At 38.5% G+C, this 13,428-nt stretch overlaps 1 protein-coding gene and 1 long non-coding RNA gene across 8 annotated transcripts in view; one reads left to right on the forward strand and one right to left on the reverse strand.

Moving 5' to 3' along the window:
• The first annotated feature begins 1,066 nt into the window (after positions 1-1,066).
• The window catches only part of LOC109100734 (sine oculis-binding protein homolog A-like), a 30,710-nt gene continuing 18,348 nt past the window's right edge, over positions 1,067-13,428 (forward strand). For 4 of the 6 annotated variants that reach the window (XM_042737108.1, XM_042737111.1, XM_042737109.1 and 1 more), the window contains exons 1-4: positions 1,067-1,550; positions 8,554-8,625; positions 9,668-9,803; positions 11,986-12,183. In XM_042737108.1, the coding sequence (XP_042593042.1) occupies positions 1,455-1,550; positions 8,554-8,625; positions 9,668-9,803; positions 11,986-12,183 (502 nt within the window). In that variant the 5' untranslated portion in view covers positions 1,067-1,454. The remainder of the gene's footprint in view (positions 1,551-8,553; positions 8,626-9,667; positions 9,804-11,985; positions 12,184-13,428) is intronic. The other 2 variants (XM_042737110.1, XM_042737112.1) reach the window with 1 other exon arrangement.
• On the reverse strand, positions 7,795-11,484 carry LOC122139441. Of its 2 annotated transcripts, none has more exons than XR_006156296.1 (3): positions 10,986-11,484; positions 10,698-10,847; positions 7,795-8,647 (listed from the first exon to the last, which is right to left on the reverse strand). It is a non-coding gene; the product is annotated as an uncharacterized LOC122139441 (long non-coding RNA). The 2 variants fall into 2 exon arrangements; XR_006156297.1 differs by lacking the exon at positions 7,795-8,647 and adding an exon at positions 9,674-9,810.

Raw genomic sequence — 13,428 nt, forward strand, 5'->3', positions numbered from 1 at the left:
TAAACAATGCACTCATTCAGGCCGTCGCGCATCTGCTAGTGATCTGGGACGGGACGTCGATACGCTCTCAAGGACGACGGCCTCTGGTCCGATCCAGAGGAGAGAGGAGGTCTTTTGCCTCCTACCCTACATGTGCCATGCTTGAGAGCCAATTCACCAGTGGGCAGGAGATAGAGAAAACGAGGAGGAGGGAAATGGGGAGTGATTTATTGAGGGTTAATCAAACAGAGTATTCTCTTTTTTAGAGAAAGACTTTTTAAATGTAGTCTATGTGACTTTCATCTCTAGCTTTACAAGTCCATTAACTCTTTCTGTCCAGACTTTTAGGCTCCATCTTCCTCACAGAGCCCAAAGTTTGGTTCATGGAGAGCAGCCTTAACTTAATACTGAAGTGATGTGATTTGTTTGTTGCAGGTGGACCTCTTTGTGCACTCCAAGATGTCCCCAAAGTGGTTCTTAACCAGTAGATTATGACCCCAACATGGGTTCAGTTCTGTTCTGATAGGGTTGAAGGACAGCAGGTGAAAAAAAAATGTAAAAACTCATAAAATGAAAAGAAAATGCTTCCCATATATTTTGTTGTTTGTGTCAAAGTTCATGAATCAGTTAAAAAATAATAATAGAGATGATGATGATGATGATGATGATGATAGAGAGAGAGAGAGAGAGAGAGAGAGAGAGAGAGAGACTGAAAAAAATACCTCGGAAAAGCTAAATTAAGAGGGTTTTTAGGGACATTTAAGTGGGACCACAGGGTTTAAGAAGTAACATAGGCATAAATCTAATCTCTTGCAACACATTTGTTTTGCCCCTGTAAAGTCTTAGTCTGTCACTCACACACACCTTCAGAGTGAGTTTTAATTACCTGCAGATATCTGTCTCATAAACACTAACACCCATTATGATAATTCCACCCATTCAAAGATGTTTAATTAAAAGGAAATGATTAGGACCCCTTGACTGTTTTATTTCCATTAACTGTCTTGTATGACAATATTAAGCACCCCCTGCGGAGCGCTGATAACGCGCGCGGGGTGAACGATAACACATCAGACAACGGCACCTATTCACTTCTATCGCGCTACAACCTCCGCCACGCGTGGAGTCCTGAGTGAAAACCGATCTGTGGAAAATTGGGGAGGAAATAGTCTTCCCGGGATCAGCGTGGCCGTATAGAATTACGGTGGAGGCCCCTCCCCCTGTCTGGCTCGCTCTTTTTTCTCAACCTCTCGGTTGGCTTTCCGAGAGGGCTCGATCCTGCTCACGCTCAGAGCGCTGAGAAATAGCAGGCAGAAGATGGCTGACTCTACCGGGCACGGTGAGCCCACAGCAGCAGCAGCAGCATCAACTTCACCGGGGCTTCTCACGCGCCTGCCATTCGCTGCCACTCCGCAACTCTGAAACGACCCAGCCTCGCTCCGTGCCCCAAATATTGACAGAGATTTAAAGAAAACATGGCTGAGATGGAGAAAGAGGGAAGACCCCCGGAAAACAAGAGGAGCAGAAAGCCAGCTCACCCCGTGAAGAGGGAAATTAACGCAGAGATGAAGGTAGGTTGTGCGTGCGCTCTCTCTCACTGGCGCCCATAAAGGCTTGTCATTTTTGGATGCGTTGAGTGCACCGCCGCTCCGCCCTCGGGCTGAATATAGAGAACCGATTCATTCAACGCTGGGTGTTTGGGGTTAATCAGCTAACTTTGATTTTTTTTTTTTTTTTTTTTTCTGGGTTGCAGAACAGGTCGGCATTATTTTTCTCCCGTTTCTTTTTTGAGCTTAATTCACACACCTTCCAAACCACTCTAGACTTGCTTTTCAGTGCTTGAGATGACCTATTTTGTTTATATTGCATTATGGATTTTATTTAAACATATTTTATGTGCTTTTCTATGTCATGATCTGCGCGTAAAGTATAAAATGTCCACAGTCACATTACGAGAAGGTCTAGAGTGAAATCCCCTTGTTGGCTCCACTGTAGTTGACGGAAAATCCAGTGCGTCAGTCTCCGCGTCAAACTGCTGCGTTACTACTACTACTAGCGCGTTACTATCACTCTGCTAAGCAACACAAAAGCATGAGAACAGAGTAAAACTCAATAATGAAATAGAAAACATGTTGGAAGGGTGCAGCTGTCCAGCTGTTCGGATGGGAAGCTCTGGTCACTCCAGATGTTCATCTGTTCAACACTGACTGAGCGCTGTCTGCTCGTGACAAATGCACATTTAAAAAGCCTTTTGGGGTATTTGGTATATGCAATCATAGTTTGGTTCATTTAAGAACTAAGAGATTCTTTCACTTTTTTGTTTCGTTTGAGCAGAGCGGTGCGTTCGTATGTTTTGAAGGCGCACACAGGCGCTTTGTCTCCTGGTTTTGTGGTGCTCATTGTCTGAAGCGTTTGCATCAGCTGCCATGCAGCCTAATGTTTTGGAAACGCCAGAATTTATCTGTGCTCTTTATCAGATCAAGCTACATTCATTCTGATAACACCATCGGGGTATACAGGGACGCATTTAATTATTGTTATTATTAATTTGATAACGTGTTTCGGTCAGTGTAAACGCGTGTGTGGCTTTGGTGAATTTTCTCCGTTTGCTTTCTTTCTTGTCGGTGATTATTTGTTGGAACCTGCGCGAGGCTCTCCGGTCCGCCGGGGCTCTAAATTTGACAGATATTGATCGACCTGTAGCGGAGATTCACGCGTGCGTCTCCCTGGTCTCCTTAAAAGCCACCGATCTTTCAGTTTGACGTAAGACACACACACACACACACACACACAAGAGAGAGGGATGCAGTGCTGCCCTTTCAGAAACTGACTTATTCTGGAGCTGTTACGTGCGAGATGTGAATTATCAGGGGTTTGAGGGGCCAGAACCCTCTTAATTAGTCAGTCATTATTTATAAAAAATGTGTCAATTGTTATGTTATGTATAAAATTATTTATTTACGATTATTATACATTTTTGAATTATGAATCTTGACGTTTCATTCAGGTTATTCTGTTTGACTCCATCTATCCTTGCATTTTCATTAAAAAAAATCATCAGAGGTCCCTTACTGTGATATCATTTCCTGTTTATGTAAAAGGAGAACAAAACAGCTGCATGCATGTTGGTTGCATCACTGACTTTGATTTGGATTACAATTTTTTAAATAAATATTTAATAAATTAAAATAACATTACTGTTTTTATAAATAATAATAATAAAAAAGAATGAAAATTTAGTTTCAAGAATGTCAGCCTTTTAAAGACACCTTTTTCTTTTTTTGCAGTCTCCTGATCATTACACCACCACAGATGTTTTTGCATATCGATTTTGAATTTTCATTTATAAACTGAAAAAATGATCATCCTCATCAAGTTATTTATTATCAGTGTGAATATTACTTGCAGTTGTAATTAATGGTAAAAAATGTAAAATGTAATTGATTTGAACAAAAAGAAAAAAAAACTTGAATAAGATATTATTTTATTTATTAATTTATTTATTTTATTTTATTTATTTATTTATTTATTTGAGTTTTGAGTTTTGAGGAGGTTTGCTGCTTCAATGAACTGAACTGAAAATACATCGCTGCCTTTGGAACATGTTTACATTGTCTTTGACACAGCTGACCTTTCCTTTAATAAGGAATCAATTTTTGTACAGTCAGTTTTTGTCAGAAAGGGATTGGAACAAATACTTTGGTTCTCAAACGGTGTGAATCTTCCATTTACTGAAATCATTTTTGCTTGTTTTCCATTATGTTCTTTCCATTCACGTACTAAAAGTAAATAAAAACCAAATAAAAACCTGTCACAATCATTATCAAATATATACATGACAAGTTAAAAAAGAATTGGCATTCTGTACTCTTATGGAGACCTTGAGGACAAAACTCGACTCAAGCTGTAATATACCCATTTGGGTTACTAAATTGGAGATTAAAATATGGCAAGAATAAAGGTGGAGTTGGGCAGATGGAAGGATGCTGAAAAATTGTCACCTGAGTGAGGTAGACAGCAGCTTATAGAACTCAGTTTGAAGACTGTGGCTTATAACAGCTTGTGCACTACTCATCTTTAATACATTGAATTTAGTGCACAGTTCAGTGATTTCTTCCAAAACTTGAAATCTGTCACACACTTTCATCTTTGTTTTCTTCTGTAATTTACTATGCTCATCTCCAAAGGTCTGTGGTAAGTGTTGGCCTTGTCAGTGGTGTTGTGTGTACCAGTCAGGCACAAGTCTGTCATTTTATCCCTAGAGTTGTCATTTTACCACAGGGCTGTGGATGAAGCTGAACTCTGCCTTGCTTTTGACAGAGAAAGGACCATTAAAACACATTTTGACCCACACAACTATTTTAGGGCAGACTCTCTAGACAGCATGCAACAGAAATTTACCTCATGATTATTTTTTTATATAACATATAAATATATTTATATATATTCATCTTACAGACTACCTATACATGCATAATAAATTAAATGACAGACATATAGCAGAATTTATTACATATACATTAACATTAACATATAATACACCATAGTCATTGATAACATAGGCATACACCATATCAAAACACTGCCGGTGATCAGGCACCACCTTCTTTGGTAACATATACTGGGTAATGGGTGGTACAATAGTTTGTAAACACATTTTTTTTTTTAAGAAAATTGAAGTAAATCTTTTTTGTCCTTTATAGTGTACAAACTGGACTAAGGCATGGCATTTCACAGTGATATGCTTCATCATGGCAACTTCTCAAATAACTGACAGAAGTTTAACCATAATTGCCTCATCTATCCTGAAACACACAGGTTTTTATTTATTTTTACAACCACAACGAACAATTTCTCCCTGCGATCTCTCTGATCGGATTCTGCAAGTTAAATTGCCTCTTTGCAAAAATGAATAATGAAGAATATTTTTAAGGCAGTTATTCTGTTTTAAATGTTTTAACTAAAAAATTAGAGGATCATTTTTAGGTTCCCCAAAGAACCTTTCAGCAGACAGTTCTTAAAAGAACCATTTAGGCCAATTAATGTGAAACATTTAAATAATCAGAAAAACCTTTTGTGCAATGGAAAGTTCCCATGGATATTAAAGGTTCTTTCTGGGACCACAAATGCCAATAATGACCCTTTATTTTAAGAGTGTATAATTTAAAATAGTAGTCCAGCAATATTGGTTTTTCAAAGATTAGTTCTTAAATTATTACCTTTGGTTTCCCTAATCCTGGATACGTGGTTACATCCATACAACAACATCCCATACATCTTCACCGGACACATGCAGGTGCCCTAGATACCCCATACAGTTACCACAGTCAGACTACAGAGATGCCGCCACAGCTGAGGGCGGTGGTCCCATGCATATGCAAACGGTGCAGATGAACAATGTGCGCGTGTCACGCCCCACGCAACATGAAAAACAGGAAACAGCAAAACCATGGAGACAAAACAAAACTTTTCCCCAAACATTTGCGTCAACAGACACAGATCAGGTTCTGTGGAATCAAAGCTAAATTTGATATGCGGTGTAGAGTAACCAGAGGAAGGTTTAGAGCAAGGGTCTGTTTGAGGGGTTTGAGATACATGCGCGAACAGTTGTCAGTAACAGAGCGAAAATCACAGCCAGGTTGAATACTTCCATCCCAGCTGTATTATCACATGTGTCTGCCAGCTTTCACTCATTTTTCATTCTTAAACTCAGTTCATGCTTTCCACTGTGAGCAAAACTGTCACTTGTACCCTTTCAAAAGGTACTAATATATTCACTTTAGATACTAATATGTACCATTTAGGAGTAAATAAGGTACCTATTAGCTTTTGTACCTCAAGATATCACCCCAGTGACAGATGTTTTCCTTTTTTCCTAAAAGTACGTATAAATTTAGGAAGTCCAGTTGCTTGTTCTTTAAAGGTGAAGGAAAAATCTTTTCTCACAGTCACTTCCTGTTTGAGGGTCTGTACCTATGTAAAAAAAACTCCCGACATGCAGAAACAAAGCATACTGTAACACATAAAGAGCGTGTGTGTATAAATACAATCTGTGTTTTACTCTGCACTTCTCTCTTATTGCCTCAGTGAGAACTTGAGACCTGAGCATTATGAATTTCTCCCTCTCACGTATCAGATTTCCACCAACACACACACACACACACACACACACACAGCCTATGAAGAGTCCCTCGCTTTGGTGCTGTTTAAAACAAATCTTTGTTTAATTTTGCTCTTACTTACAAGAAATGAGACAAAGGAAAAAAGGCAAAAAGAAAGAACCAGAGAGATACGGTAAATTGTACACAATGTGGCCTTGTGGAGGATTATACCTCTGAGAGAGATACACAGAAGAGACATCTGACAGTGTTGCCTTCATCTCCGTCTGCTTTCATGTGCAGCATGGTAAAATAAGCCCCGTGCTGGTGATTGCCCCGGCGGAGAGGGGGATGAGAGAGAGGGAGAGGAGAAAGGAATGTATACAGCAATAGGCAGCCTAAGCTGTAAAAACTGAAAGCTGAGAATACAGGCCGGATCGGATATCAAGGAAGGTAGATGGAAATGAAAGCAGAGCATAGTGGTGGTAGTGGGGGGAGAAAGAAAGAGAGAGTGTGGAAGAGAGAAAAAGAAAGTGATATTCAGTATGAGAGAGGGACAAGAGAAAAAAGCAAGAAGGGAATGGAAAAGTGTGGGTTGGGAGGAGAGGAGAGAGAGAGAGAGAGAGAGAGAGCGAGACGAGGAAAGAGCGGTTGGTCAGAAGGAAAGCTGGTGAAGGGAGGAGGGAATTTTATCATGGTGTACAGTGACCTACTCTTGTTACAGCGCGCAGGGTGTCCGATTCCCCCCGCCGTCACAATCACGGCGAACAGAGAGGGAAGGCGGCAGAGAAGGGAATGAGATTTGCTGCTTCGTATCTTGTAACTTTTCTCGCTGATGTTTGAGTCTAGCATGAAAAGCATTCTCTTCAAACATTTCCGATTTCATTTAGTCTCTATAAGGGAGGAACCATGGTATTTTACTCTCTATCTATTTTTTTTCATAGTGATTTTTTGGTTTTATCAGAGCGTGTGTAATTACCGGGCGGCCTTCAGAGGGGAGGAGTGCAGGGAATTTCAGATTGCAATTATGTGTATGAAGTAACATTTAGTGCAGAATCCAGAGCCTTTGACAAAACTCAAACTGATCTGCAGCACTATTAAAGACTAACTCACACCAGTGATGCACATGAGGATGTGTTTCAAACTGTCAGTTTTCCTCTGTGATTTCTAACACTGTTTTCTAAACTTGTTTTGTAATAGTTACATGTGCATGCATAGATTTGTGTATGCAATCTGAGCTGATAAAATAAAAAAAAAAATTAATTATAGTAAAATATATAATAGATTAGCATTAAACTTTTATTTCACTTTAATAGCTTTTTCTCCATTTTTAAAAGTGTTTAAATCAGAGATGCCTAAACTAGGGCCTGCAAGCTAAAGTTGTCCCATGATGACCTTTGAATTGACCTGCCATGCCATATCACAAAAGGAAGGAAACAAAAAAAGGGGGGGGGGACATGAAGCTTCTTCATTTCATTATAATTTTTTTTTTATTATTATAAACAATATAAACAAATTTGTATAAAATAATTTGAAACTAAAAAAAAGTAAAATACATTTTATTATAATATAGTTAATAATAATACAACATTTACTTTTGGCCCAAGGCCCTCAATCAAGTTTGATTTTTGGCCTTTTATATTTAAAAGTTTGAGCAATGGGGACCCTGTTTTTAATGAGAATATTTTCCTCACTTTTGACAATAATTTCAACTCCCTTTATATAATAAATGTATAAAAATTATTAAAATAAATTTGTATTTTTGTATTTTTTTTTTTAATAATAAAGAATCACTGTCACCAAGTCAAATGTGACCTTACCTTTGACCCATGTGTGACCCCTTCTTAACACTGTAAGTCAGGTGACCCCTCTTGAGGAACTGTTGAACCCCTCTAAACTCAACGCTGGTGTTCTCAGACAATCAGAACTCTAGAAGTGCCCAAAAACTCTTGAGAGAGGAGCTCAGGTGATACAGCTCAGGTGCTGATACAGTCTAATAGGGTTTCCTGTGGACAGGGCATGATTACTGCATTGTGACTGACCTTGTGAACCCAATCCTAAAACTGACGCCTCGGCCTCACCTTACAGACCAGTGGCAGGACAGACACCTGGTGGCCATACAGCAGAAGTGCAGGGAAGGAGTGGAGAAGGGCTGTGCATCAGTTTGTACTGTAAATCATACACGTGTGCTTTTAAATATGTTGCACAACGATCCAATAGTTATAAAACATTATATTAAATTATAACATATAATATTACATTAGAGTGAATCCCTCATTAAGCCTTTTTAGATTACATGTCTATGTGTGTCCATAAAAGCAGTGCTATAGTGTACACTGGTGAGTAAATACAAACCACATTAACTGAGTATCTGTATATCCCAAAACACATAACAACAGTATGCTGCTTGGTAGTTAATGCGATTGACTGACAGTTTCTGTGTTTGATTGACAGTTGTTGACTCGTGTCTCATCAGGTCCCATCCAATCGGCCCCTCCCAGGGGCGGGGCAGGCAGGCAATCTCCATGGCAACTCGCCCTACTTGATGGTGAGAGCCTCCCTCAGACTGACTAAAACAGAAAAAAGTGACAAAAAAAGAAAAAATACATATACAGAAATAAATATCTGAATGTTTAGATGCTCCCGAATAAGTCTTATGAAGCCACTGAGATTTGAAAACAGGTGGGAAAAAAATTAATAATAATTTAATATTTATGTATTACATTTTTTTGAATTAATGTAACTTATTTAAATGCATATATTCAATATAATTTTATAATATAATTTGATTTATACTTTATATATTAAACTGTACTCTACATATAAGCAGGCTTTTATTCATTATGCAAATATCTACTAATATATTTGACAAGTATAACTGCTCTTTTGAGGTAATGTTTAAATATCAGTCAGCAGATGCAGGGTACAGTAAATGGCTATTAAAATCTCAAAGTATGCTGTGTTTTGTCTAGTAGGTTAAAGCTGCATGGATTCTGCTGTGGCCCGGTCAACTAATTTGTTAATAATGCTTCTTCCTCTCCTGTCCACCGGTTGTCTGGCTCAGTGTTGTATGCTTAGTTAGATGTTTGTTTGATGCCCTGGTCAGTCTATAGCCTCTCCAGATTTCTTTCTTAAAGGGATATGAAGCTGAAACATTTGAAGATCATCAGTCAGATTTGGTCTATCGATGAACTAGTGGATTTCTTGGATGAAACTATTTTGGCCTTGGTTCACAGAAGTCATGCTGTCGAGATTTTGTTTATCTGCTTTTTACAACAATTGTCTCAGCACAGTACACCTCCCAAACAGACTGCAATTATTTACTCTTTCAGATTCCCTGTGTGTGTGTGTGTGTGTGTGTGTGTGTGTGTGTGTGTGTGTGTGTGTGTGTGTGTGTGTGTGTGTAGGCCTTTTCTGTAAGAACGCATTATGAAATGAGTAATTCTGTAATCGAACAATAGGTTTTAGTAGAATTTAGCTGATACATGAGCATTGTCTGTTGATTCCTTACAACTTACAATAAAAAACAACTTCTAAAAAGTAAAGTTGCATTGTTAAATTGTTCTCTCTTTTGCTCTCTCTCTCTGTAGAGTTTTGCCGAAAACACCATGAATGAGTTGCTTGGATGGTACGGATATGATAAAGTGGAGTTACGAGACTCAGATGACATAGAGATCCGCAACTACCCTGACGGAGAAATGCGGCATCACGTCTCTGTCCTGAAAGGTGAGATCTGACACAAATACAGAAATGTGTCTTTGAAAGGCATGCAAAACAAGATCACATGAAACTAATCAAAAGTGACAGTAAGCACGTTTATAATGTCAAAGATGATTTCTATTTCAAACAAATGCTGTTCTTTTTAATTTTCTATCCATTAAAATAATACTAAAAATGTATCATGGTTTCCAAAAACATATTAAGCATCACAAAAGTTTTCAACACTGATATTAATAAGTAGCATTTCTTGAGCACCAAATCAACATATTAGAATGGTCTTATTTTTGAAGGATAATGTGGCATTGAAGACTGCTTAACAATTCAGCTTTGCCATCATTAATCATTAAAATATTTCATCATTAATCATAAATAATTAAAATATATTAAAATAGAAAACAGTTATTTTAAATTGTAATCATTTTTCACAGTATTTCTGTTTTTATTGTATTTTTGATCAAATAAATGCAGCTTTGGTGAGCATAAGAGACTACTTAAAAAAAATAAAAACTTACAGACCCCAAACTTTTGAGCAATAGTGTAATTTTGATTAGTTTTCTAGACAGGATTATTTGGGTAACTAAACTCTCTTATTTCTCTGCAACCCAGAGCTCTGCTCACACTTAAAATTTAAATTCAGAGAAAGTTTCAGTATCTAACTATACCTTCTGGACTCTCTGAACACTTGACACTAATATGCATAACTTGCATTCATTTTTTATCATATTATCATCCCTTAATTCCCCATAGGTTCTTTGTAGCAGGTTAATTTCACAAACCTGTTTGCCACCAGAAAGAGCCTAGAGGGAATACTGGAGCGGTAATAAGACTCAAAATCCTGACAAGGACAGGAACGAAAACAAGGACTGTCAGATTTTGAATGTTGTTAAAAAGAGAATGCACCGTTAAATTCCTGAACGTCCTCCGTCGTTCCCCTGAGAGCACTCCGATAAACCCACAGCTTTATCTTTGCACCCTCCATGCTGTCTCCTGGCTGGCCTCTGTGCCAGAGCATTAGAGAGTCTTAAACTGTCAGCCATTTTTTCTGTGGCCCTGTGGGGACAGAGAAAGAGATGCCGAAACAATGAGCTGGCTAATTCCTTGCTAAGTCTATACTCCAGCCTCCATTAAAGAAAATGGTGATTTAGGCATTAGATGGTTCCAGGCTAGCGCCACATTTCTCCAACCTACCACGCCTGCCATGTGATGCTCATCGTAATTACTTTCTGCCGTCAGACAAATCCACAGCCGCAGATTACGATATTTCACTATTGTTAGTTGACGTTGCTGGAAGTGGAGAGATTAGGTGAAGGACAATCAGACTTAATTAACTCGCTTAGCCGTGATCGTCTCTAAACGAGCATGCCGTTAGAGTTACAAATGGGCTTTTCTGCTATCTACCAGTAATCTGTTTGGGTGCCCTCGTTGAATCTTGTCTTATTTGCTGCAGGTGGAGGTGTGTATGTGTAGTATGGGAATGTCTTTGTAAGAGCTATTTTAATCAGTTTTGTGTCATTTTACAAGATAAAACAGTAACGTGATGTGTGCGTTTGAGAGATTGCTAGAGTCTCAGGGCTTGTGAATGACTTGTGAATTTAAAAAATAATACACTGATCCTGAAGAAAATATGTACAGTTGTGTTTGAACAATTGCTTATGCAGTAAAAACTGAATATGCATACGAAGTCTCACAAACTATTTTACTTTCGTAATGTGGTATTTCCTAGTAAAACAGTACATCTATCAGGAAAAAATTACTACTACTACTACTACTACTAATAATAATAATATCAGTTCTTGATTTTATCCATTATAAAATTTTTGGAAAGTGATAAGTGATAAGCAAGACCTGGATGTGAGATTGTTAAAACAATGACCAAACAACTATATGGTTTTTGTCAATGCAAAAAAAAAAAAAAAAAAATGCTTTCAGAGGAAGAGCAAGTTATTTTGATTAAAGGTTATGTTTTTTTGTTTTTTGAAATTTGAAATAGCATGTTTTTTCTCTCATAAAATCCATTGAGAATGTAAACAGGGTCAGTTATGATTTCATATTGACTATAATGGCCATGACAGTCAAACCCACTAATGACATTTCCACAGCAAATATAGATCCCACTAACCTTATGTATTTCACACTGTGACTGATTTGTTAAACATAAACGACTTGCCATTACCTCTCTCCTCTCTAGAGAACTCTTTGCCAAAAGCATCCACAGTGGAGAACAGCAGTGGTTCTCCTCCACACGCCAACAGCTCTGGCTCTACTCCGACATCACGGAATGGAGTGATAGCCGAGGCGTCTGCAAACCCCTCCTCCTCTAAGGAGCACGGAGGCCTGCCAATCATAGTGCCCTTAATCCCGCCCCCTCTGATCAAAGCACCAGCAGGTAAGAAACACAAACGGCATAAGCATGAATTTGAGTATCTAACTTACAAGCGCACATTTAACTGAACAAAATATATGTGTATTGTATTTATTCCCGATAGCTTACACAAACAGGGTTTTCATATTTGAAATTCCAGGCTACATACGTAATCCATCAAGTGTTGAGATTTCACACTGTAACTTTATGAACTGTGTGTTACTGTTCTTATTTGCATATTTATCAGACTGATAACATTCATTTAATAATTGCTTGACCATTTGTGGAAATGTTGCCATATCTGAGCTTGTCGTCTTTTAAACCAGACAATGAAGCAGTACCGTCCCTCTGTCACTTTAACGCATTGTCGACATTTTAACCATTTCCCTCACATGCTGAAGCTAAACATGTGAACGTTTCTGTGACTGTACAAATATCATTGAAACAAATATTGATAAAAACATAAATGTAAATAAAATGCAGCTGAGCTTGTATTTTGACACTGAGAGTCCACTCACAGTGTTGTAGCGCATCAGACCAAAGTCATGGTGTCTGATGGGACGGCACCATGGTGAGGTGCATCCCTAAACCAGTGTTCTGTGCGCTGGTGAGTTTGTGAGTGTGTGTCTATGTATGTGCGCTTATATTTATGTGTGCGTTAATGTGTGTGATGTGGTGAGAAACAGATGGTGTAGACTCGCTAACTACCACAGCAACAGAAGCCAACTCCCCCCTCCCTATCCCCGCCCCTAGCCTGTGGCCCTCTTGAATAATTCATGAGCATGCGCATAGTGACAGAGGGCTTTTGAAGTGCAGGTATGTACTGCTCTACCACCGGATGTTCCACAAACACACACACACTTGCACGATCCCTCTTAAATTCAGGATTCGGATGGAGCAATGAGCCTGTGCTGTGGAAAAACAAACAGAATTGCCATGGCAACCGTTTTATATTCGAATGTTTGTATTTTGAGGGTTGTAGAGGAACACTTTGAGTCTTTGTTGCTCTGTATGATGCAGTTTGTTAGGCAAGCTCTTTTTATATCTTTATATACTTAATCTTTTTATGTACTTTTTCCAGCCTGCTGAATCTAAAGTCATCTTTACAGGCTTTAAGGCTGCTCTGTCTCTGCTCAAAATTAAGTGTAAAGACCCAATGCCACATAAAAAACGACTAAATTATGCCTGCTCTGACCCACCTCAGCTCCTAGTATCAAAGTATAGAGTTGTAATTTAAGTGCAAATGCATGTATGTCAGCTCTGAGCAGC

Source organism: Cyprinus carpio, chromosome B13, assembly GCF_018340385.1.
Source record: "Cyprinus carpio isolate SPL01 chromosome B13, ASM1834038v1, whole genome shotgun sequence".
Lineage (NCBI taxonomy): Eukaryota > Metazoa > Chordata > Actinopteri > Cypriniformes > Cyprinidae > Cyprinus > Cyprinus carpio.